The sequence below is a fragment of the Eleutherodactylus coqui genome, chromosome 12 (genome assembly GCF_035609145.1).
Source record: "Eleutherodactylus coqui strain aEleCoq1 chromosome 12, aEleCoq1.hap1, whole genome shotgun sequence".
Taxonomy (NCBI): domain Eukaryota; kingdom Metazoa; phylum Chordata; class Amphibia; order Anura; family Eleutherodactylidae; genus Eleutherodactylus; species Eleutherodactylus coqui.
In genome coordinates, this window is record NC_089848.1 from 79,475,556 (window position 1) to 79,502,653 (window position 27,098).

Here is a 27,098-nt window from a genome sequence, read left to right on the forward strand (position 1 = left end):
TGCTTTTTTGTGCACGCAGAAAGTACAGTTAAAAAAACGTAGTTGCGCACGCAAATATGCAACACACGTTTCGCAAAAATGCAGCGCAAATTACTCGGGTAAATACGCATTCGCGCCTGTGAATCCGGCCATAAACTGCATCTTCAGATTTGTCATGCGGAAGAATTTCACACATGTGAAAGGTCCTACATAGAGGATTGTCTAGACTGGATACAACTGTAGCAAACCCTCAGCTCTGAGAACTACTAGGTCAGGATGGGTATTTAGTAGGGATGAGCGAGCGTACTCGGAAAAGCACTACTCGCTCGAGTAATTTGCTTTATCCGAGTATCGCTGTGCTCGTCCCTGAAGATTCGGGTGCCGGCACGGAGCAGAAAGCTGCAGGGGAGAGCGGGGAGGAACGGAGGGGAGATCTTTCTCTCCCTCTCTCCCGCCCGCTCTCCCCTGCTCCCCGCTGCGACTCACCTGTCAGCCGCAGCAGCACCCGAATCTTCAGACCCAAGCACAGCGATACTCGGATAAAGCAAATTACTCGAGCGAGTAGTGCTTTTCCGAGTACGCTCGCTCATCCCTACTATTTAGCCTTCCATGCAAAGAAGAATGTTCTCATTCACTGATAGCAAGCAGAGAACTTGAAAACGATGGAGAACTGAAACAAAGCATATTAGAAAGTTAATGAATTCATCATTATATGAAGCACAGTGGAGCTTAGACTGAACGCCGGCCCTTTAAGTGAATCCGTCTGCTGAAACCAAATAATGAAATCCATCCTTATATAAAATATTTATTGGCTCTAGGCTGTGGTTTGCAGTGGCAGCTCCTGCGCAGGAGGCCACCTGTAGCGCTGATCTATGGCGGTCGGGAACTGGGGGGTCTTTGGTTCTAGGGTCAGGCAGCTTTGAGCTTCTCGTTCCTCTCCTCCTCTATGGCCAGGACCCGCTCCCTCTCCTTGATGAGCTGAACTCCGCAGTACGTCACAAACCAGATGGACAGGGTGCTGACCGGGAAGCCTGAAATCACAGAAGATGACAGAGTCAGGGGTCATATCTACTACAGCCCCCCAACCAATGCTGCCTATTATAGGTCTTGGGACCCCTCAGGCTGGCCTTGTATTCCAACGTTAGGCAACATGACCATCATAAAAACCACAACAGATCACTAGACTGCAACTTGTTAATATACTTTATTATTCAGTCTCTGACTTTCCAAGACCTCTGCTTGCAGTTAGTGTATGGAAACATTTTAGCTGAAAACCGGTATTGTTCCATTGTGGGCTGCTTGTTACAAGGACAGGATTTCAGCCTCGGCATGTAAACAAGTATATTCCCATTCACTGACAGTGAGCAGAGGTCTTGAAAATGGTGAAGAAGTGAAATACATAGTATATTAGTTGCAGGTAATACTGGCCTGCTCTTTAGATCTGACTTCAGCTTAGCAAGATTACCTATTGGCGCTGGAGGTAGTCGGAAATCCTTCTCCTGTCACATCACAGCTGATGAGCTGTGCATCCCCCATACTTTATACTGCAGGTGTGCTACTTAGGGCACAGCTGTGATCATTTATTCCAACTTGGCTTTTTAGACTATTGGAGTATGAAGTATTCCAAATGCACCTCATCTCTCAACAGATACACCGCTGCTCTGGCCCCCTATGCTTTACACTGCAGCTCTGCTTTTTTATATTGGCTGACTTGGATGAGCAAAAGCTCAGCATATTTTTCTATTTGTTGCATATTCATGAAAATCTGATAATGAATTATATTAACCGAATATAACTTAATATGTCTTTATAGGGGGGGTCCGAGCTCCTTTATAAAATCCTCTACATAGCCATAGGAGCACATTTATCAAAAAATACCGGTATTTTATATGTTTTTGAAAAGTGCAGCTGGTGTAAGATGCGCCAAACGTATTAACAGATGCAAGCTTCTGAATACCTCTATCACATTTGCTTCTACCCCCACCTGAAATCCTGATAAGATCTGGCATAGATTATTGCTATAATTTAAGTTACTTTCTTGCATAAATGATAGTGAATTCAATGGACCATAGGTGGCCACGCCCCCTTCCTGCAGAGCCCTGCTCATTTCTTTCTTTTTTTTTTTTTGGAAAATAGCAAGGACAGTGGAAAATGCTAAAAAGTTGCAAAATTTTGCAGGAGTTGGACTTGCACTAAAATTTATGACTGCTTTTATGAATTACTCCCAGAGCTACATGAGAAAATTTTCTCTCCACTAGGGGGAGCTCACTCTTGAGCAGTAAACTCCGGAGCTTCTTCTAGTGGTCGCTGCTGGCAGACAGAATTTTATCATTTAAAGGGGTTAGATCTGGGGCGTAACTATAGGGGGTGCAGAGGATGCAGTCGCACATGGGCCCAGGAGCCCTAGGGGGCCCATAAAGTTTCTTTTTCCCATATTGCAAATCAATACTATCAATGAAGCTTCATAATTGGGGGCCCAGTTCCAGATTTTGCACTGGGGCCCAGCAGTTTCAAGTTACGCCTCTGGGTTAGATAGTCCCTGTTCCAGTGCAGCCATTACCGTCCCCTCTGCTCTGATCCTGCAGCGTTCACGTTCATTGTTCACATGACTGCTGCAGCCAATCACTGGCTTCAGTGGTCGAGTGCCGTTCAAGCAGTGTCACCACTGGCGTAACTATAGAGGATGCAGGGGATGCGGTTGCACCCGGGCCCAGGAGCCTTAGGGGGCCCATAAGGCCTCTCTTCTCCATATAGGGAGTCCAGTACTAGGAGTAAAGCATTATAGTTGGTGATCCCCGTTACAGGTTTTGCATTGGGGCCCAGGAACTTCAAGTTACAGCTCTGCGTTAAGCGGTTAAGCGAAGTTGGGGGGCCCCAAGATAAAAATTTTGCACCCAGACCCATGAGCCTTTAGCTACGCCCCTGAGTGTCACCACCAAATTAAATCAACGGGCTCTATTCACTGCGTATTACGTGCATAGCACGCTGCGTAAATACCTTTGTGTGAATGAGCCCTAATAATTTATTTTTGATGATATAGCATGCTCTAGAATTGAGTTTATCAGTGAATGAGGAAGAGCCTGATAGAAATTGTCCTGAACCTTGTTGCCATCTAGTGTACAAATAGTGAAATGACCAAACTGATTTCCCACAGAATTTCCGCCCCTGGACGTCTGCATAGGATTGCACTGCAGAAAGCAACCCTATGCAGACGGCTGCGATTTGTCCGCAATGAAAACACACGCGGAAAACAAATCGCAGCATGCTCTATTTCTGTGCTGGTCTCACAGAGGCATGCCGGCACATCACAGAGCTGGAGCCGCGGGAGAGGTGAGCTGGTCCCTGCAGGGGCTCGGGTTGGGTCCCACTGCGAGAATTTTCGCAGCAGGATCTGACCCAGCCATCTGCAGGTGGCCTATGTCCCACTCTGAACACCACCTTGCAGTATACAACAATATAGAATTATTCTACATAAACAGCATAGTCCCTGTGTGCATACATTGCATTACTTATCCTGTACTGATCCTGAGTTACATCCTGTATTATACTCCAGAGCTGCACTCACTATTCTGCTGGTGGAGTCACTGTGTACATACATTACATTACTTATCCTGTACTGATCCTGAGTTACATCCAGAATTATACTCCAGAGCTGCACTCACTATTCTGCTGGTGGTCACTATGTACATACATTACATTACTTATCCTGTACTGATCCTGAGTTACATCCTGTATTATACTCCAGAGCTGCACTCACTATTTTGCTGGTGGTCACTATGTACATACATTGCATTACTTATCCTGTACTGATCCTGAGTTACATCCTGCATTATACTCCAGAGCTACACTCACTATTCTGCTGGTGGAGTCACTGTGTACATACATTACATTACTTATCCTGTACTGATCCTGAGTTACATCCTGTATTATATTCTAGAGCTGCACTCAGTATTCTGCTGCTGGAGTCACTGTGTACATACATTACTTATCCTGTACTGATCCTGAGTTACATCCTGTATTATACTCCAGAGCTGCACTCCCTATTCTGCTGCTGGAGTCACTGTGTACATACATTACTTATCCTGTACTGATCCTGAGTTACATCCTGTATTATACTCTAGAGCTGCACTCACTATTCTGCTGCTGGAGTCACTGTGTACATACATTACTTATCCTGTACTGTTCCTGAGTTACATCCTGTATTATACTCCAGAGCTGCACTCACTATTCTGCTGACGGAGTCACTGTCTACATACATTACTTATCCTGTACTTATCCCGAGTTACATCCTGTATTATACTCCAGAGCTGCACTCACTATTCTGCTGGTGGGGTCACTGTGTACATACATTACTTATCCTGTACTGATTTGGAGTTACATCCTGCATTATACTCCAGAGCTGCACTCACTATTCTGCTGGTGGAGTCACTGTGGACATACATTACTTATCATCCACTGATCCTGAGTTACATCCTGCATCATACTCTAGAACTACACTTTCTATTCTGCTTGTGGGGTCACTGTGTACATACATTACATTACTTATCCTCTACTGATCCTGAGTTACATCCTGTATTATACTCCAGAGCTGCACTCACTATTCTGCTGGTGGGGTCACTGTGTACATACATTACTTATCATCCACTGATCCTGAATTACATCCTGTATTATACTCCAGAGCTGCAGTCATATGATGCAGAAAGAAATATTCCCTGCATCGTAGGATCTTATCTAAGTTTTAAAGTAGTTATCCAGGCTTTTAGAATTGATGGCATATCCTCAGGAGAGGCCATCAGTATCTGTTTGCTGGCCGCTGCCGCTTGGGATCACAGCTAATGAGCTGATTGAAAGTGCCACAGTGGACCTGTGATCGTTGTCAATGTTTATATCTGAGCACAAACGTGTTCGTACTCCGAATCATATCTATATCAGCCGTTCTGAATACTACAGACTTGTCCCATTGACAATAGTAATGCTTTGGCTGTGCATTTGGCCCCCATTTCTGCTGGATGGTATACTGCACCACATCACAACATTCACTTACCTGTGATGAGAATCCTTTTAGCCACCAGAAGTGCAAAGTCCAGACTATTGAGGGCTAATATATTATATAAAATAATAGCCCAGAAGTTAGCGGCACCAAAAATGCCTCTTATCCTTCTAGACATGGACTCAGGCAGCTTGGCCTTAAAGGAACACAAAGAGAACATGAAATGTGGTTAATGCAGTAAAGCTCCAGCGAGAACTACCATTACCACTAGAGGGCTTTATTACAGTAGTTGCATTCTTGCAGATAGTGGGCAGTATTGTAGTGGTTATATTCTTGTACATAGGAGGTAGCATTATAGTAGTTACATTCTTGTACATAGGGGGCAGTATTATAGTAGTTATATTCTTGTACATAGGAGGTAGTATTATAGTAGTTACATTCTTGTACATAGGGGGCAGTATTATAGTAGTTATATTCTTGTACATAGGGGGCAGTATTATAGTAGTTATATTATTGTACATAGGGGGCAGTATTGTAGTGGTTATATTCTTGTACATAGGAGGCAGTATTATAGTAGTTATATTCTTGTACATAGGAGGCAGTATTATAGTAGTTATATTCTTGTACATAGGAGCAGTATTATAGTATTTATATTCTTGTACATAGGAGGCAGTATTATAGTAGTTATATTCTTGTACAAAGGAGGCAGTATTATAGTAGTTATATTCTTGTACATAGGGAGCAGTATTATAGTAGTTATATTCTTGGACATAGGGGCAGTATTATAGCAGTTCTATTCTTGTACATAGGAGCAGTATTATATTAGTTATATTCTTGTACATAGGAGGCAGTATTATAGTAGTTATATTCTTGTACATGGGGGTAGTATTATAGTAGTTTTATTCTTGTACATAGGGGGCTGTATTATAGTAGTTATATTCTTGTACATAGGGGGGCAGTATTATAGTAATTATTTTCTTGTACATTGGGAGCAGTATTATAGTAGTTATATTCTTGTACATAGAGGGCAGTATTATAGTAGTTATATTCTTGTACATAGGGGGCAGTATTATAGTAGTTATATTCTTGTACATAGGAGGCAGTATTATAGTAGTTCTATTCTTGTACATAGGGGACAGTATTATAGTTGTTCTATTCTTGTACATAGGGGGCAGTATTATAGTAGTTATATTCTTGTACATAGGAGCAGTATTATAGTAGTTATATTCTTGTACATAGAGGTGCAGTATTATAGTAGTTCATCTTGTACATAGGGGGCAGTATTATAATAGTTATATTCTAGTACATAGGGGGCAGTATTATAGTAGTTATATTCTTGTACATAGGGGACAGTATTATAGTAGTTCTATTCTTGTACATAGGGGACAGTATTATAGTAGTTCTATTCTTGTACATAGGGAGCAGTATTATAGTATTTATATTCTTGTACATAGGAGGCAGTATTATAGTAGTTATATTCTTGTACATAGGAGGCAGTATTATAGTAGTTGTATATATATAGGGGTCAGTATTATAGTAGTTATATATATATAGGGGTCAGTATTATAGTAGTTATATTCTTGTACATAGGGGGCAGTATTATAGTAGTTATATATATAGGGATCAGTATTATAGTAGTTATATATATATAGGGGCAGTATTATAATAGTCATATTCTTGTACATAGAGAGCAGTATTATAGTAGTTATATTCTTGTACATAGAAGGCAGTATTATAGTAGTCATATTCTTGTACATAGGGGGCAGTATTATAGTAGTTATATGCTTGTACATAGGAGCAGTATTATAGTAGTTATATTCCTGTACATAGGGGGCAGTATTATAGTAGTTATATTCTTGTACATAGGGGGCAGTATTATAGTAGTTATATTCTTGTACATAGGGAGCAGTATTATAGTAGTTATATTCTTGTACATAGGAGCAGTATTATAGAAGGTATTCTATGAAGGTATATTTTTGCAGAAAGGGAGCATTTGTTCATACCTCATAGGGGGGTAGTATTGTTTAATTGTAACAATTTGACAGTTGCTGCACAAACCACTATGACTTACCTCCAAGGTGGCAAACGGTTGTAGCTCAAAAAACTTCTGTACCCATAACTCAAAATTCAAACCAAAGCAGTTGGTGATAGACCAGATGTAGACAATTTCACATGGACCGAGCCACAGCGTCGTGACCAAGAATGTGGAAATAGTGGCTAATAGCTCCTTCTTTATGTTGTCATGACCTTCCCCAAGGAAGTCATACACGTATCTGTGTGGCAGAAGATGGTTTATATAATATAACTTACTATCTACAACTTTAGCTACTTATAACCATTTAGTTTTATTGATTAAAGGAGATAAGAAAAAGGTGGGAAAACAGCTGGAAAGAATTTTTTAAAAAGCTGACAAAAAAGACAGTCAAATCTGGCAATCAAATCAGTGTTTAACTTGTGATTACATATTTATAGGGGATCTGTCAGTTCTCTCTCTGAGGGTAGCACTAACTGGGGAAGGGGCTGAGCTTGGGAATATATAGATTACTATTATTTTGTTTAGTATTTTCATGTAAAAAGCTGTTTATCAGGTGCCAGAACTTGTATAGAAAGCCTGTGAGTCCTGCTTCCACCACTGCAGATAGGGATTTGTATGCAAAGAAAACCATAGACGGTTAATTATCTATGTGGGTGGGGGAGCAGGACTCATACTCCACTGCTAGTGGGCAGAGGCCGGGGTGCCCTTACCATGAGGCAACCTGAGTCTGCTGCCTCAAGCGGGAGAGTGCAGGACCTCATAGGGGCAGCACTGCTGTACGGCTGCCATCCAGAAGGTTTTTTTTCCAACCATGTTAATGGCCTATAAAAAATAATTGTCAGCTGCAAGCCGGCCAAGCCGACAAGCAATTCACTCCCTCAGTCCTTAGCTCTGTGACCCCTGACCTCTACACCCTGCTTCTGCGTTCTTGCACGCAGACACTGTCCTGTACACAGCACAGATGCCGGGGGGAGAGGTCAGGGTCACAGACTGAGTACAGCAGTGGCCGCTGCTTGACTGGTGCAATGGACTGAGTTAGTGAAATGCTTATAAGTTTGCTGCCCATAGCTGGAAGTCCACTACGGGGATCACTATGGAGGGCACTATTACTACTAAAGGTAGATATAGGAGAAAAAATATTCACTTATGCGCTCATGCGGTAATGCGACATGGGTAAAAACGATAAGTTTTACACAATTGCTATGACAGGGACTTCTTCCCTAACTCCAAAAAATCCGCTAGTGGTCAAAGGTGGTATGCCACCTTTGTTCTTTGTTGTACCTATTTTTATGCAAGATTAAAAGTGCTGGAAAGTGACTTTTCTTGACCACTAGCGGATTTTTTTGGACTTAGGGAAGGGGTCCCTGTCATAGCAATTGTGTGAAAAGCCCCCTCACCCCCCCTGTCTCTGAGTCAGTGAATAAACTTTATTTATTGTTTCTACCCATGTCACATAATAATAATAATAATAATCTTTATTTGTATAGCGCCAACATATTCCGCAGCGCTTACATAGACGGGAATACAGAAAGACAAAAGTACATAAATTACAGAACCCCGGTTACATAGTAATCAGTTGATGGAAGCAATAGGGGTGAGGGTCCTGCTCCAACAAGCTTACATACTGCGAATAGTGGGGTGATACAGAAGGTAAAGGGGCTGGAGATGTGCGCGGTATGGCGAGGTGGAGAGTGAGGGATGCTATACACATAGACAATGGTCAGACATCTAGCTGCGTGACGGCAGAATCGGTATGACTGCAGGGGGCAGTTGATGGTGGCTGGCAAGGATTGCAGTCAGTAGGTCAGGGAGCATGTTATCAGGCGGAGTACAGAGGGGTTTGTTTAGGAAATACGGTATGCCTTCCGGAAGAGGTACGTTTTTAGAGCATGCCTAAAGTTTTGTGAGTCCTGGATTGCTCGGGTAGCCTTTGGTAGTGCGTTCCAGAGGACTGGTGCTGCTCTGGAGAAGTGTTGGAGGCGGGGATGAGAAGTTCGAATAAGAGGGGCGCGCAGTCTAGTTTTGTTAGCAGAGCAGAGAGCCCGGGCTGGGTGATGGATTGAGGTGAGGGAGGCAATGTAGGGGGGCGCTGCACTGTGGAGGGGTTTGTGGATGAAGGTAGCGAGTTTAAATTGAATTCTGTATTTACGGTCAGCCAGTGCAGTGACTGGCACAGGGCAGAGGCGTCCGAGTAGCGGCTGGACAGGAAGGTGAGCCTGGCTGCCGCATTTAGGATGTATTGGAGGGGGTAGTGTCTGGTCCAGGGGAGGCCGATCAGCAATGAGTTGCAATAATCGAGCCGTGAATGGATGAGGGCAACAATAAGCGTTTTTAGCGTATCTACAGTGAGAAAAGAGTGGATTCTTGAAATGTTCTTGAGGTGCAGCTGACATGTTCAGGCGAGAGATTGGATGTAGGGGGTAAAGGAGAGATCGGAGTCGAATATGACCCCAAGGCAGCGGGCATGTTGTCTAGGAGTTATGATGGCGCCACACACTGAGATGTAGAAGTCTGGAGGAGGTCGGTTAGTGGAGGGTGGAAATACCAGTAGGTCAGTTTTAGAGAGGTTTAGTTTTAGGTAGAGAGAGGACATAGTGTTAGAGACAGCGGACAGACAGTCGGTGATGTTTTGGAGGAAAGGTGCAAAGATGTCACGGGAAGAGGTGTATAACTGGGGGGCATCAGCGTACAGGTGGTATTGGATGCCAAAACTCCTGAGGGTTTGTCCAATAGGGGCTGTGTAGATGGAGAAAAGGAGGGTGCCAAGGACCAAGCCCTGGTAAACCCCAACAGCAAGGGGAAGAGGAGGGGGGTAGAGCCAGCAAAGGAGATGCTGAATGAGTGGTCAGATAGGTAGGAGGAGAACCAGGAGAGAGCAGTGTCCTTTAGGCCGATGGAGCGAAGCATACTGAGGAGGAGTCACTGGTCAACAGTGTTGAATGTTGCAGAGAGGTCGAGGAGGATCAGTAGGGAGTAATCACGCCTTGATTTGGCTGTCAGGAGATCGTTTGACACCCTTGTAAGGGCAGTTTCTGTCAAGTGTTGGGGTCAAAAGCCAGACTGTAGGGGGTCGAGGAGAGAGTTCTCTGATAGGTAGCTTACAAGGTGGGAGTAAACTAGGCGTTCTAGTAGTTTGGAGATGAAGGGGAGATTAGAGATGGGTCGGTAGTTGGCAGTGTCAGTCGCGTCAAGAGTCTGCTTCTTTAGCAGTGAGGATATGATGGCGTGTTTGAAAGAAGAGGGAAAGATGCCAGAAGTCAGAGAGAGGTTGAATATAGTGGTGAGATGGGAGATGACCACTGGGGATCGGAGGAGGTGTGAGGGGAAAGGGTTGATAGCGCAGGTGGTAGGGCAAGCAGAGGAAAGCAGTTTGGAGACTTCTTCCTCTGTCATTGGTCTGAGTACAGACAGTGAGCAGGAGCTAGATGCAGTGCTGACAAGACTAGGGTCAGGGCTAGTCTGGGATTGGGAAGTTATTTCCTGAGGGATGTCATCAATTTTCTTTTTGATGTAGGCAGCCAACTCCACAGCACTGAGATCCGTCACAGGGGGCTGCGGTTTAGGGCTGAGAAGAGAGTGAAAAGTATCAAACCTTCGTTTAGGGTTGTGCGATAGTGAGGAGACTAGAGAGGTGAAGTAGACTTGTTTGGTGTGGTGGAGGGCGAGGTTGTAGGTTCTGAGCATTAATATGTAGTGGAAAAAGTCTGTAGTTGTTTGCAACTTCCTCCACAGCTGTTCGGAACTTCTAGAGCACCACTGGATGACACATGTTTGAGGCGTAAGCCAGGGTTGCCGCGCTCTACATTGGATGGCTTGGGTCATGGGGGGCGCCGCTTCATCCAGGGCATGTTTGAAAGTGGTGTTGTAGTGAGCGGCAGCCAGGTTGGGGAAGGAGAGGAGAGAGATAGGGGACAGCGGGGACTGTAGGGACTCAGCAAAGTCCTGGTTGTGAATGGCCTTAATGTTCCTGTAGGGTAGCTTGACAGAGAACGAGAGAAGGTTATGATCCGAGAGCGGGAGAGGGGAGTTAGTGAAGTTGGAAGCAGAGCAGAGACGGAGGAAGACCAGATAAAGAGTGTTGCCATCCCTATGAGTGGGAAAGGCTGTGAGTTGAGAGAGACCAACGGAGGAGGTGAGCGAAAGAAGCTGAGAGGCAGATGGGGTCATTAGTGGGGATGTTAAAATCACCTAAGATGAGGGTTGGAATTTCGCAGGATAGAAAGTGGGGGAGCCAGGCAGTAGAGTGGTCCAAAAACAGGCGATGAGCACCGCATGAGGGAATTTTTTTCTCCTATATCTACCTCCATGTTCTATCCCCATCTTTTTTATAGTTTGTGGTACTCCTGTTTGCTGCTCTCTATACCTATAGATCATCAGCGGGATTGAAAGACTGCACTAATAGGCTGGTCGTAACTTGAGGTGTTAGTGGGAGGTTTCCAATGTAGAACCTTGCACAGCACCAGGTAAGTCTATATGTTCTCTCTACATTTGGAGTACCATTTATATTACATTACATCAAGTTGCCGTCCTCCTTACACTGTGAATTTTCTGTACTATTACTAGTGGGGTCCCTATGGGGGTCAATATTACTACTGGTTGCATCTCTACTTCCATGCAATCCACATCACCATCAACTAAGCATGGCAAAACCCCTGCAGTACGCAACTGTCTAGTGCCAGCGCACCCCCCTCCCCACCCGTTAACTTAAGTATCCAATTAGAAACCCCTTCAAGAAGAAGAGAACTACCAGCAGGTTTTTATATCCATTATTTTCAGACTGATGTCTCCCAGAGGCTGATCATCCCATTCTTCTTCATCTGCCAGCTTCACTGCTGTCTGAGGGGTCAAACTGAAGTGTGTATAAGAGGAACCCTGCTATAGATATTCTTAATAGTGGTCTGCGCTCTGTTCATCTTCATCTGAGCTTGATCTAACCCCTCCTATCCGGCCAACTGAACTATTACTACTATGGGGATCACTATTACTAGTGCTGCTAGTATCAGGGTCACTATTACAACTGGGGCCGCTAACAGTGTCCCTATTACTATTATAGGGATGTAAAGAGGGACACCTACTATTGGGGCCACTATTGGGGTACTATTACTCTGTTACTTCAGACAAGTTTCAACATCTCAAATATGTATTGAGTTTCTTGTGTATTGTCGCATTCAGTTATGTTAGTTCAGTTTCTTTCAGTCTGTTTTTTTTATGAATGAGGTCTACTTTATCGAACATGGAGCGGCTTCGCTTCACACGTTCATACAGTTACATGTTAAGGGGTCTTTATGCGGCTAAAGTTTTAAAGAGTGCTGACTACATATGTAATTATACAGTAGATATGGAATTATACAGCTGATCAGGGGCGTAGCTAAAGGCTCATAGGTCCGAGTGCCAAAGTTTATCTTGGGACCCCCCAGCGTCTCTTAACCCCTTAACGCAGAGGCATAACGTGAAGCTCCTGGGCTCCAATGCAAAACCTGTAACAGGGCCCCCAACTATAATGCTATATTGATAATACTGGACTCCCTATATGGAGAAGAGAGGCCTTACGGGGCCCCTAAGGCTCCTGGGCCCGGGGGCAACCGCTTCCCCTGTATCCCCTATAGTTACGCCGGTGCAGCTGATATTGAGCGCCATGCGAGCAGTAAAAATCTCTATATGCAGCGTGCGCCCCCTAGTGGCAGCTCCAAGCAAACCCTGCAACATGTAGTGGACGCAGCAGTGCAATGCTGACCCCCCTCTCAGGGAAGCTGATGGTAACATAACTAATACTACACCTACCATTACCATAGTAATATAAAGCAAAAAATAAGGTTAAATCCACATCAATTATAGTAATAATAACAGAACTGATCCTGTTACGGCTGGAACCTCACTGATACTCACTTGCAGAGCCAGTCGTTAATTCCTCTGTCAAAGTGTCTGAAACCACAAATGAAATAATCAGTGAACCCGGGAAATACATCCACATTGTTATAATAAGGTTATAATATACAGGCACCTTCGAATATCATAAAACAATACATAATGTAAATTTATGTCATGTCGTTGTGAAGAGTGCATGGAATGTGCTCGAAAGGCGAGAACGCTCCATACCCAACGACTATCAGAGTCTGAAAGCCACTGGTAACTGCTGTGATCAGAGTTAGCAAGGATCACAGCAGTTAACTGTTTAGATGCCGTGGTCAGAGTTGACCGTGCATCTAAACACTCAGCAGGAGGGGTCCCCTCTCATGCCTCATCTGCACCCCCCACAAAGCGATCACGGAGTACCAAAGGGTCCACATGGCAGCCCAGAACCTACTGAAGGCTCCCAGGGCTGCCATGAATAGATTCCTAGCAAACTCTGCCCGTTGCCAGGCAACATTTTTAAAATGCTATATACTGAAGTATTATATTATATACCCCGTTTCCCTGAAAATAAGACCTACCCCAAAAATAAGCCCTAGCATGCTTTTTCTGTATTTTGAGGATGCAGAATAATTTTTCTGCGTTTTTGAAATATGCCTGAAGTATAAGCCCTACTCCAAAATTGAGTCCTAGTTACAATTAATAAAAAAAAGACAATATAAATAGTGTCCAGGCAGCTATTCATGTAAAAAAGTAACATCTATTGAAGCAAAAATTAATATAAGACACTGTCTTATTTTTGAGGAATCAGGGGTAGTAGAAGCGATCAAATGATCACAAGTTCAAGTTCCCTGTGGGGACTAAATAAAAGTGCAAATAAAAGATTTAATAAAGTATTTTCAACAGGAAAAAATAAAATAAAAACAATGTTAAAAAGGTAAAAAAAAACCTTTTCCATAAAAAAATAAAAATTCCACATACTTGGCATCGCTGTGCGGATAAAGTCTGATCTATTAAAATATCACAATGTTTATGCCGCACGGTGAAGGTCAGGGTAAAAAGAATGGAATGTCAGAATTTCTATTTTCTTTGGTGTCCCGACTCACAAAAAAATGTGAATAAAAAGTGATACAAAAAAGACACATGTACACCAAAGTGGTAATAAAAGCTACATCTTACCCCCCGAAAAGCATACCCCCATGCAGCCCAATTGATGAAAATATAAAGCCGTTATAGGTCTTAGAATATGGCAGCGGAGAGCAATTTTGGTTTAAGAAAAAAATGGCCTTTCCTTTTTAAAAATTGAAAAGTATTTAAAAACTTTATAGATTTGTTAGGATGGTAATCATACCGACTCATAGAACAAAAGATCATGTGCCGTCTTTACTGCAGTGTTAATGCTATAAAAACTAAATCCCCCCCAAAATGGCGCAATTGCATTTTTCTTTTTACTTTCTCCCTACCCAAAAATATTCTTTACAGTTTTTATCATAGATTAAATTGTACAATTAAAAAACACAACTTGTTCCACAAAAAAACAAGCCCTCATGCGGATATGTCAATAGAAAAAAACTAAAATGTTGTGGCTCTTGGAAGGCAGGGGCGAAAATAGAAAGCAAAACAAACAAACAAAAAAAAAAGAAATATGTCTGGTCCTGAAGGGGTTAAATATCTCCAACCATCAGAACAGACCTATGTGTCTCTATGGTTGAGGACTAAAAACAAGCCCTTGTCATGAGTCACCTTATTTACATCTGATACTGTCTGTTATCAAGAGGAGAAGGAGGAGGAGTTACACATCATTTTTGGATCGGACAACAGAGTTTGTTTGTGGTTTGTTACCATGGTGACATATAAATCTGCCTAAAACAGTACAAATTTGTTTTTTTAATCTGAACTACTTGCTGAGGTCCTTTATGCTTTGCTATAAAAGACAGTAAGCTGTTTGTAAAAGTATACACACCCTTTAAAATTTTTTTTTTTTTCAATGAGGATTAAATATGCAGCCGTGACTTGATGGTGACTTACGTTTCAGCGAAGACGTAGAGCATGGTGATACACTTGGGCGGTTGTGGTGGGTCCAGATGGTCCAGTCTTGAGACGGTGTTTATTACCCCAAACATTACGGCTGCTTTCACCCAATCGTAAACTAAGTTCGAGTACGCCAATCCGGCTGTAGGGAAAGTCATAGCGCGGTGTTATGTAATATACTGTTCGAAGACGATAGATGTCACTGTACAGGGCAGAAATGGGGACACAGTACTAAAATAGTGCCGAGGTCCATTAATTCTCCTGATCGATGGGGGTCCTAGTAGTCAGACCCACACAAGTCAGAAAGTGATGACATACCCTAGAGATATCACTTTATATAAACTCTGGCTGCCCACAGACAGCACAAGGGTTGCTCATTGCGTGCAGAATTACGAATGTTATCAGCTCCCTCTAGTGGTAGCCGCGGACTGACATGCTGAGTTCTATGAGGAGTGCTGGGGTTTTTTGACCTACCGCTTATGTGTAGCTCATCCCCAGAGGACATGTACATTATTCTGGGAACTCTAGGTTGTCAGATCCCTGAATGAATGGGTTGGGCAGGCGCGCTGCACTCCATTAATTTCTACAAGAGAGTCGGAGATTGCTAAGTGAAGCACAGTGGGGGTCCCAGCGGTTGGGCCCCCACTGATCAGCTACTTATTCCCTAACCTATTACTGTAATTTAATATATGGTGGAGTGATCCGCAATACTGATTTATTTATTAAGAATAACACAGGGTATCCATATAACAGTATTCCCTTTTAGGGCTTAGTCAGACGGGCGTTTTTTGCCGCGATTTGCGCATGCGCATGCGTCCGGCGATTTTTTAAAACCATTGCTTCGCAATGGTATCGTACACATGAGCACTTTTTATGCGCTCGTCCGAAAAATTATAGAACAAAAAATCGCAGATCGCACCTATCTGCGATCTGCGATTCCTGTTCGCTTCTGTATATGCGCTCAATGGGGCCGGCGGCAGCAGCGCCGACCCCATTGAGAACATATAGAAGACAAATCATTCTTCTCTGCCACAGCTGTAACAGCTGTGGCAGAGAAGAACGATGTTTGCCCATTGAATTCAATGGAGCGGCAATACAGCCGCTCCATTGAAAGCAATGGGCTGCCGGCGTGCGCGGGGTTAATTGTCGGGAAGGGGTTAAATATATAAACCCTTCCCTGCAATTCATGCTAAAATGTGTTAAAATAAAAAAAAATTGTATACTCACCTTTCCGCTGCAGCCGGAGTCCAGCCGCGGCCGCTGTCAGTTCTCCTGAACTGCTTCTCGGCACTATTCAGCCGGTGGGGCTTTAAAATCCCCGCCTGCTGAATGATCTGCTCTGATTGGTCACAGCCTGACCAATCAGAGGCCGGTTTCACTCACACACCCATTCATGAATTCATGAATGGGTGAGTGACTGCTGCCTCTCAGCGCTGAGCCAATCAGGGGCAGGTCTGACTCACATCCATTCATGAATTCATGAATGGGTGTGAGTGAGGCATGCCTCTGATTGGCTCAGCGCTGAGCCAATCAGGGGGCAGGTCTGACTCACACCCCCTTCACACCCACTGCAGGACAGCTGCTCGGAGCTGCCGGCAGAAGGTAAGAATGCACTTTTTTTAAATTTTAACACATTTTAGGATGAATTGCAGGGAAGGGCTTATATATTTAACCCCTTCCCGACAATTCATCCCGGGCTCGCCCGCAGCGCATTGCTTTCAATGGAGACGGCTGTATTGCCGTCTCCATTGAATGCAATGCGCTGGACAGCTCCGGCCCGTTTCTAATGAAACGCGGCTAGGAGCAGATTTTCGGGCGATTTGCGGGCGACTTGCGCGCACCGGTCACGCGATTTGCGGATGCGCATCCGTCATGCGATCCGCAAATCGCGGCAAAAAATGCCCGTCTGACTGAGGGCTTAGTCACACGGGCGTTTATTGCCGCGATTTGCGCATGCGCATGCGTCCGGCGACTTTTTAAAACCATTGCTTTGCAATGGTATCGGACACATGAGCGCTTTTTATGCGCTCGTCCGATAAATTAGAGAACAGAAATCGCAGATCGCACCTATCTGCGATCTGCGATTCCTGTTCTCTTCTCTATATGCGCTCAACGGGGCCGGCGGCAGCAGCGCCGACCCCATTGAGAACATATAGAAGACAAATCATTCTTCTCTGCCACAGCTGGAACAGCTGTGGCAGAGAAGAACGATGTTTGCCCATTGAATTCAATGGAGCGGCAATACAGCCGCTCCATTGAAAGCAATGGGCTGCCGGCGTGCGCGGGGTTAATTGTCGGGAAGGGGTTAAATATATAACCCCTTACCTGCAATGCATCCTTAAATGTGAAAAAATAAAAAAAAAGGATGTTCTCACCTGCTCCCGGCAGCTGGAGATCCCGGCGGTCGGACTGCAGTGGGTGTGAAGGAGGTGTGACTCAGGCTTGCCCCTGATTGGCTCAGCCTGAGCCAATCAGAGGCTGAGCTCAGTCACACCCATTCATGAATTCATGAATGGGTGTGACTGAGACTTGCTTCTGATTGGCTCAGCGCTGAGCCAATCAGGGGCAAGCCTGAGTCACACCTCCTTCACACCCACTGCAGGCCGACCGCCGGGATCTCCAGCTGCCGGGAGCAGGTGAGAACATCCTTTTTTTTTATTTTTTCACATTTAAGGATGCATTGCAGGTAAGGGGTTATATATTTAACCCCTTCCCGACAATTAACCCCGCGCACGCCCGCAGCGCTTGCATTCAATGGAGCCGCTGTATTGCCGGCTCCATTGAATGCAATGCGCTGGACAGCTCCGGCCCGTTTCTAATGAAACGCGGCTAGGAGCAGATTTTCGGGCGATTTTTGGGCCGATTTTTCGGCGCCGGTCACGCGATTTGCGCATGCGCATCCGTCATGCGATGCGCAAATCGCGTGAAAAAACGCCCGTGTGACTAAGGCCTAAGGCCTAAGTATGTAACTATTTTTGGGGATTTGCATCTCTATTTTTTATAAGCCCTAACTTTTTAAGTTTTCTGTCACTGCATCCAAAGACATATTACATTTTTATTGTTCCATGATCAAAGCTCTGAGGGCTAGTTTTTTTGTGCCACAAGCTATAGTTTTTATTGGTACCCTTTTGAGGTACATATGACTTTTTTTTACCACTGTTATTGCATTTTCGGGAGTTTTTTTCTTAATGTTTTGAGGCAATTTTTTTTTGCACTATTTCATTTTTTTAACCTATTTTATGTCCCTGCAGGGGATTTGAAGCTGCAATACTATGATTGCTTAGATAATTCTCTGCAGTACTTCTGTACTGCAGTGTATTATCTGGTTAGCTTGCCAGTATTTGCTATGGCAGACCTGGAGGCCACTGTTAGGCTTCTGATTTTCATGGCATATCATTGGCCCTCCATGATTGGATGGCGGAGGGCTGATGACATCAGAGAGGGAGCTCCCTCCCTCTGTTATCTCCATACATACCACGATCAACATGGATTGCGGCATGTAAGAGGTTAACAGCATGTTCTCTCCAATGCCCACCCTTGCAGCAGGACTCCAGCTGCCAGTCACAGCCGCTCCTGCTACAGATGGCGTGGGCTCAGCTATTGCCGTAAATGTATGGCATTTGGCAGACACCCCTTCTCACCTATGACATGCATGTACGCCATAGGGCAGAAAGGGGTTAAAGTTTTGTATCGCGCTCCACATTCCTTATGCAAATACCACTGGGTTAGCATGTATCAGACTCATCTGGCCCAGAATTTAATGGGTAGGGTTTCCTATGTCAAAAAATTCACAGTAATTTTTTTTTTTTTTTGCACAACGCCAAGGGGATTTTTATGAATCCTAAACCATTTTTTTGAAAATGTTTAAAAATGTTTCCAAAAAAGATTTATGACGGATGGAAGGTCTTGTGTGGGGTGGGTGGGTGGCTGATGACATTTTTGCTCTGAAACTACTAACTGTTGTATCCACCAAAAGTCTGGATTTACTGTGGGTCCAAAGAAAATGTACAGTACACACCCAGGGACCAGTCCGGAAGTTTCTTCATCAACTTCAAGTCTGACGGTATAGAGAGAATGTAGAGGAAGTGGAAAAAGATGTCCACAAGGACTATGACCAGCATGTTGACTACGGCCTGGGCTCGGATGTTCCACATCTCGTTGTCTTTACGGGTCACGCTCTTGTTGTTTACCTAGGATGAAACTTTGATTACATAAAAGGAAAGACTTTCCAAAAGTTTTTGAAACATTTATTAAAAGTTGTCATGCAAATGAATAATGGAATAATCCTCCACAGCACCCCCTACTGGAACGGTATCTACTCTACAAGTCAATATCCAACCTTTGAATTGGCCTTGCAATACGACAGGAGATACAAGCCAAACCAGAAAACCCATATACAGACAGCTGTTTCAGGGTTTTTGCCGCTCATCAGTGTACAGTAGGATTCTGGTTGGCAAGTTGGTGAAAGGCCATCATATACTGTATGAGCCAGGCAATGTTCCCTTGGGGGAAAAAAAGTCATGGAAATAAGAAATAAGGAGTATTGCATGACCTATTTAAGACTCCCTGCACCCTTGTGGAGCGCTCTACAAGGAAAAACATTACCATCTTGGAGAATTTTCAAAAATGTATCTTCACTTTCCATTCAGATGTAGATGGAATCAGGAAGGGGGCCAATACTCTTTCACTGCATCTAATATCTACATATACTGTACGTACTGGAGAGTCTCACCTGCTCATGAAACTGGTCAAAGGTCATAATGGGCCCAAAAAAGAAGAATGGGAGGTAGAAGTTGTACTTGAGGAGTTGGATGGGAGAGTAAAATCCCTCTTTCTTGTCGCAGGTCTCCAGGGCGAAGCTCATGCAGCGCATGATGGTGAATCCGCTGCCCCCATAGAAGAGGATTTCTTGTAGACTGAAGGCTCCTGAGACAAAACCGTTCTGTAGAAAACACAAAACTACAATCGGTCACCAACTGGAGACGTCATCTCTTATAACGACTTCTATGACATTTAGAGGGTATTTGCCATTTACCTGTTACCACCATTAGGGGGCAAGCTGTACACAGTTCCTATGCAGGTCAATATGTCCCATACATAGCAGCATACAGGTTGCCCCTAGTGGTAGGAACAGGCAGCAGGTCCAAGTGTGGAGTAATGAAAACATTTAACTGAAGTGCTTTGACTATCTGAAAAATTTTCTTTGTATGTTTTTACTGTCCACCGACGGACACCATTTTTTAATATCTAAATTTATGTAAATTTCTGTGCCAGTTAGATTTTTTAATGAGTTTATAGCACGGAGCTCCATTTTTCTGTTATTCAGTTGCAACTTCTCTGCATAGTCTTGTTACATGATAAAATTCAATGTCTCTAAAGCCACCACTAGAGGGAGCTCACTGCATACAACTTAGACATTGAACTAATAACACAGCATAGAGTTAGCTCCCTCTAGTGGTGGTTTCTGGTAGCTAGGATTTTAGTATGTAACTTTATATCTATGCAGGGGATTTTGGAGCTCTGTATCAGTAACTTCCTTAAAAGCCTTTTCTCAGTATTCTCATAAGTCTTTCTTTAGCTTAACTAACTGGTCCACGACTACTCTATACTATATCCCACAATAGGTGGTGCAATATATGCAACTATAGACTCCAAGTCAGGAGGAGTCATATGCAAAGGCTACTTAGTGCCAGAAGGAGCTGCACATATCTTGCTAAGGATGGGTGTCGGGTGGTACACCAAAGTCTTATGGGTATACCGAGTAGTGGAAGTGCCCAGCTGTACTACAATTCCCAGCATGCCCTAGTCCTTTACAATAGCTGAATATTGCTATATTGCAGGGCAAACGTATTACTAATGCCACTGCAGTAACCACACACCCAGAGCTCCCCCTACTGGTGGTTGCAGGCAGCCAGAATATTTGCATTTAACCATATGTGTTGTATACTAAGAAGAAGGTAATTCTTCACCCTCTGAGTGGAGCAGCAGAACCTCAGACCCAGGCATGCTGGGATTTATAGTTCTAAAGCCCCAATTTGTTAATTATAAACCCTGTGATTCAGTCATCGCTGCTCCTGTAGCTCAGAAAACATACTTGCCAAGAGCTGAAAGGTTCCACTTTGAAGGTTGCAAGACTGCACAGACCGGCGGCGAAGCAGAGCCACTTCTGTTTTACCAGCGACACAGTGTAGAGGAGTATGCAGTGTGACAGGATCAGCATCAGGTAGTTACTACCCATGATTGTCAGGACAGTCAGCATCCCGTACAGCATGTAGACCCAGGACCTGTGCTGTGAAGAGACAGGAGGGGAGAAGACAAGCGCAACAAACTAGTTCAAAGCCCTTTAACAGCAGCACAGAGCAGTTCAAAAGAGAAGTGCAGTGGTAGGACAGGAGCAGTGTGGGGGTGTGCGGAGGGGAGATAAGTGGCAGGTCACAGGCTTAGGGCTCCTTCACGTGAGCGGATGCATTTTTGCGCAACGTAATTACGCGTGTTTTGGCGTATTTTACTGTACTTTTTGCACACGTAGGACATGTTCATTTGAACGCGGCAGATGATCACGGCCCGATTTAAATAGTTATTTAGCTAATAGGACTTCCTACTGTAAAAGTTGCATGGCACTGCACGACAACCGTGATTTCCTGCGATGCGATGCAACAGAAAGGAAGATTGATGGCGAAGAAAAGGCTAATCTGAAACCAACATAGCAAATCAATGGTATTGTATGAGGACTATTTTACATCCATAAGTGAGAGGTGCAGCACCTGTGGGTGACGTGCAGAAAGTCTGCAGAGAGCACAGAGCTGCGGCCTGAGAAGGGACTAGAGACTAAAAAGAGGAGCTAGAGATTGCTTTCTGACAAAGAGAGAGAGACCACGCCACTACCCCATTCCGGAGGGTCATCTGGACTGCAATCAGCTACAAGGGAAATGATGTGGTGAAGTTGTACTCCCGACCTGATGCAGCCTGGGTCAGTGGATGCAGAAACTTCTGCGCAACACTACTGTAAGTGGGGCCGGCCTCCAACAGATAGGTGTGCTCTGGGCTAGGGACAAATTACCGTAGTTAAACAGCAGGCCTGCTATAAACAGGGGCAGAGGCATTAGTGAGTGTTTGGATGACTGTGACAAATTCTGCACTTAAGCGCCCAGGAGTGGTCTTATATTAAAAAACACAAGCCTTAAAGGGGTTTCCCAGCACTATACTATTGATCCTCAGAATGGGTCATCAATAGTTAATTGGTGGGGGTCAGTCGCTCCTGATCCCAACCGATCAGCTGATTGAAGAGGCCGCAGGGCTCCAGTGAGCACTGTAGACTCTTCCCAGGCCACTGATGTCATGTTTATTCGGCACGTGGCCTAAGAGCATCTCTGTTCAATTCAAATAAATGGGATGAAGCGCTATATAATGAACGGTGATATGCCTGAATGAGGTGACAACAGCACTCATCTAAGCGCCGCTGTCATTTCAATTAACTGATCAGTGGGGATCAGGAAACGGACCCCACCGATCAACTATGAAGATGGTTCATCAGTAGTTTAGTGCTGGAAAACCCCTTTAAACCTCATACATTGTTATTGGAGCTCATCTAAATTGCAACCCTGGTTTATTGTATGGAGAGAAGTGAAGTGTTAATCCTATAAAGATGAACTGATGTGACGTAACATGATTTGTCTTTCTTGTGCATAAAGTATTAATCCCAGGATTGAGTTAGCCGTAGTTCACGGTAGGTAAATCCAAGGTAGGCGTTAAATTGCTTACTTATTATACCATTATTCACTTTTATTCCTTGGTTCATAAATAAATATTGTATAGTTTTGTAACTCCTTCTGCTGCATCGTAACCTTAATCTGCATCCCGATAACACTATTATAGGAGGACCCCATTGTTCAGGGACAGCATACTGATAATGGAGGATCATATGAAGAAACCCACCTGAGGGACAAGGAGGGAGAAGATCTTGGCAAAGATGACATGTCCGGTAAGAGCAAAAATGATGTAATTCCTGAAGGTCGTGAACCACATGACCCACTCGAAGTCTGCGACGTCCTGCAACAATCACATGATCTCACTTTGGATGCTCATAAACACATGAAGATGACACACTCTGCAATAATATATGGCGCAGGAGGAGTTGTCACACAGCTTTTCCGGACTCTTGAATTGAAAATCTTTCTAGAAAAGCAATCCGGGTATCACTCCATAACCCTGCAGATTTAATATTCAGGAGCATGGGAAAGCTGAGTGACTCCAGCAATGGCACTTTGGTTAATTTGTAAAATAGGACTCTGTTCTGTTCTAATAAATCCTTGATACCCAGCTTTCCCAGGTTCCAGAATGGCATATCTGTCTTATGCCGCATCCTGGGGTGATAGATTCTCTGCTTCCATGATGGGCTGTCATAGCACACATATTGGTTGTCACTCAGCTTTCCAGGAAGCAGATATAATAAAACAAAGAACTTTATTTTAGCTGGAATCGCTCCAGAATGTCTGCTTAAGGAAACTTAGAAAGACAATCAGCAACAGGGAACAGGACACCATTACTTGTGTACAGGTCTTGTTATAGCTTTATCAGCCACAAGGTGGCGATGTTACAATTGCTGCCTGCTTCATTCATTAAATTCGCTCACCATTTTCCTGCCAAAGTAATACCATCCAGATTTTACATTTTCTCTGAAGGCTTTCCGATTCATATTATCTGCAGGACAAGAAGACATCATGAATAGCACACAGGCTCATATACAGCTGGATGGTCCAGACTGCAGTCGTGGTGGATTCATAAAACGGATGCAATACCTCGAGATACTTCAAATATCCCATTCACAGAATAGGCCAGAGCGCAGGTCAGGACCAGAGCATAAAAGCCGAGCTCATAGTGCGGTAATGCCGTCTTAATCCCCATAGTGACAGAAAATCAACTCAGCGGTGTGGAAAGAAATCTACAAAAGAACATTGTCACACACAGAAAGATAATATTATAGTACTTGTATTGCTGTACATAGGAGGCAGTATTATAGTAGTTATATTCTTGTACATAGGGGGCAGTATTATAGCAGTTATATTCTTGTACATAGGAGGCAGTATTATAGTAGTTATATTCTTGTACATAGGGGCAGTATTATAGTAGTTATATTCTTGTACATAGGGGCAGTATTATAGTAGTTATATTCTTGTACATAAGGGCAGTATTATAGTAGTTATATTCTTGTACATAGTGGGCAGTATTATAGTAGTTATATTCTTGTACATAGGGGGCAGTATTATAGTAGTTATATTCTTGTACATAGGAGGGCAGTATTATAGTAGTTATATTCTTGTACATAGCAGCAGTATTATAGTAGTTATATTCTTGTACATAAGGGCAGTATTATAGTAGTTATATTCTTGTACATAGGGGCAGTATTATAGTAGTTATATTCTTGTACATAGGGGCAGTATTATAGTAGTTATATTCTTGTACATAGGGGCAGTATTATAGTAGTTACATTCTTGTACATAGGAGGCAGTATTATAGTAGTTATATTCTTGTACATAGGAGGCAGTATTATAGTAGCTATATTCTTGTACTTAGGAGGCAGTATTATAGTAGTTATATTCTTGTACATAAGGGCAGTATTATAGTAGTTATATTCTTGTACATAGCAGCAGTATTATAGTAGTTATATTCTTGTACATAAGGGCAGTATTATAGTAGTTATATTCTTGTACATAGGGGCAGTATTATAGTAGTTATATTCTTGTACATAGGGGCAGTATTATAGTAGTTATATTCTTGTACATAGGGGCAGTATTATAGTAGTTACATTCTTGTACATAGGAGGCAGTATTATAGTAGTTATATTCTTGTACATAGGGGGCCGTATTATAGTAATTATATTCTTGTACATAGGGGGCAGTATTATAGTAGTTATATTCTTGTACATAGGAGGCAGTATTATAGTAGTTATATTCTTGTACATGGAGAGCAGTATTATAGTAGTTATATTCTTGTACATAGGGGGCAGTATTATAGTAGTTATATTCTTGTACATAGGAGGGCAGTATTATAGTAGTTACATTCTTGTACATAGGAGGCAGTATTATAGTAGTTATATTCTTGTACATAGGAGGGCAGTATTATAGTAGTTATATTCTTGTACATAGGAGGGCAGTATTATAGTAGTTACATTCTTGTACATAGAAGGCAGTATTATAGTAGTTATATTCTTGTACATAGGAGGGCAGTATTATAGTAGTTATATTCTTGTACATAGGAGGGCAGTATTATTATAGTTATATTCTTGTACATAGGAGCAGTATTATAGTAATTATATTCTTGTACATAGGGAGCAGTATTATAGTAGTTATATTCTTGTACATAGGAGCAGTATTATAGTAGTTATATTCTTGTACATAGGAGGCAGTATTATAGTAGTTATATTCTTGTACATAGGGGGCAGTATTATAGTAGTTATATTCTTGTACATAGGGGGCAGTATTATAGCAGTTATATTCTTGTACATAGGAGGCAGTATTATAGTAGTTATATTCTTGTACATAAGGGGTAGTATTATAGTAGTTATATTCTTGTACATAGGGGGCAGTATTATAGTAGTTATATTCTTGTACATAGGAGGGCAGTATTATAGTAGTTATATTCTTGTACATAGCAGCAGTATTATAGTAGTTATATTCTTGTACATAAGGGCAGTATTATAGTAGTTATATTCTTGTACATAGGGGCAGTATTATAGTAGTTATATTCTTGTACATAGGGGCAGTATTATAGTAGTTATATTCCTGTACATAGGGGCAGTATTATAGTAGTTACATTCTTGTACATAGGAGGCAGTATTATAGTAGTTATATTCTTGTACATAGGAGGCAGTATTATAGTAGCTATATTCTTGTACTTAGGAGGCAGTATTATAGTAGTTATATTCTTGTACATAAGGGCAGTATTATAGTAGTTATATTCTTGTACATAGCAGCAGTATTATAGTAGTTATATTCTTGTACATAAGGGCAGTATTATAGTAGTTATATTCTTGTACATAGGGGCAGTATTATAGTAGTTATATTCTTGTACATAGGGGCAGTATTATAGTAGTTATATTCTTGTACATAGGGGCAGTATTATAGTAGTTACATTCTTGTACATAGGAGGCAGTATTATAGTAGTTATATTCTTGTACATAGGGGGCCGTATTATAGTAGTTATATTCTTGTACATAGGGGGCAGTATTATAGTAGTTATATTCTTGTACATAGGAGGCAGTATTATAGTAGTTATATTCTTGTACATGGAGAGCAGTATTATAGTAGTTATATTCTTGTACATAGGGGGCAGTATTATAGTAGTTATATTCTTGTACATAGGAGGGCAGTATTATAGTAGTTACATTCTTGTACATAGGAGGCAGTATTATAGTAGTTATATTCTTGTACATAGGAGGGCAGTATTATAGTAGTTATATTCTTGTACATAGGGGGCCGTATTATAGTAGTTACATTCTTGTACATAGGAGGCAGTATTATAGTAGTTATATTCTTGTACATAGGAGGGCAGTATTATAGTAGTTATATTCTTGTACATAGGAGGGCAGTATTATAGTAGTTATATTCTTGTACACAGGGGGCCGTATTATAGTAGTTATATGCTTGTACATAGGGGGCAGTATTATAGTAGTTATATTCTTGTACATAGGAGGGCAGTATTATAGTAGTTACATTCTTGTACATAGGAGACAGTATTATAGTAGTTATATTCTTGTACATAGGAGGGCAGTATTATAGTAGTTATATTCTTGTACATAGGAGGGCAGTATTATAGTAGTTATATTCTTGTACATAGGGGGCCGTATTATAGTAGTTATATTCTTGTACATAGGGGGCAGTATTATATTCGTTATATTCTTGTACATAGGGGCAGTATTATAGTAGTTATATTCTTGTACATAGGAGGGTAGCATTAGAGTAGGTATATTCTTGTACATAGGGGGCAGTATTATAGTAGTTATATTCTTGTACATAGTGGGCAGTATTATAGTAGTTATATTCTTGTACATAGGAGACAGTATTATAGTAGCTATATTCTTGTACATAGGGAATAGTATTATAGTAGTTATATTCTTGTACATAGGAGGCAGTATTATAGTAGTTATATTCTTGTGCATAGAGGGCAGTATTATAGTAGTTATATTCTTGTACATAGTAGCGGTATTATAATAGT

At 42.6% G+C, this 27,098-nt stretch overlaps 1 protein-coding gene across 2 annotated transcripts in view; it reads right to left on the bottom strand.

The window, feature by feature from the left end:
• Positions 1–768: 768 nt before the first annotated feature.
• HHATL (hedgehog acyltransferase like) overlaps positions 769–27,098 on the bottom strand; it is a 50,290-nt gene continuing 23,960 nt past the window's right edge. For both annotated transcript variants that reach the window (XM_066585271.1, XM_066585270.1), the window contains exons 2-12: positions 23,684–23,826; positions 23,518–23,585; positions 22,821–22,934; positions 20,980–21,174; positions 19,618–19,827; positions 18,904–19,075; positions 14,883–15,027; positions 12,891–12,926; positions 7,041–7,242; positions 5,024–5,165; positions 769–1,010 (exon numbers count right to left, since the gene is read on the bottom strand). In XM_066585271.1, the coding sequence (XP_066441368.1) occupies positions 889–1,010; positions 5,024–5,165; positions 7,041–7,242; positions 12,891–12,926; positions 14,883–15,027; positions 18,904–19,075; positions 19,618–19,827; positions 20,980–21,174; positions 22,821–22,934; positions 23,518–23,585; positions 23,684–23,789 (1,512 nt within the window). In that variant the 5' untranslated portion in view covers positions 23,790–23,826 and the 3' untranslated portion in view covers positions 769–888. The remainder of the gene's footprint in view (positions 1,011–5,023; positions 5,166–7,040; positions 7,243–12,890; positions 12,927–14,882; positions 15,028–18,903; positions 19,076–19,617; positions 19,828–20,979; positions 21,175–22,820; positions 22,935–23,517; positions 23,586–23,683; positions 23,827–27,098) is intronic.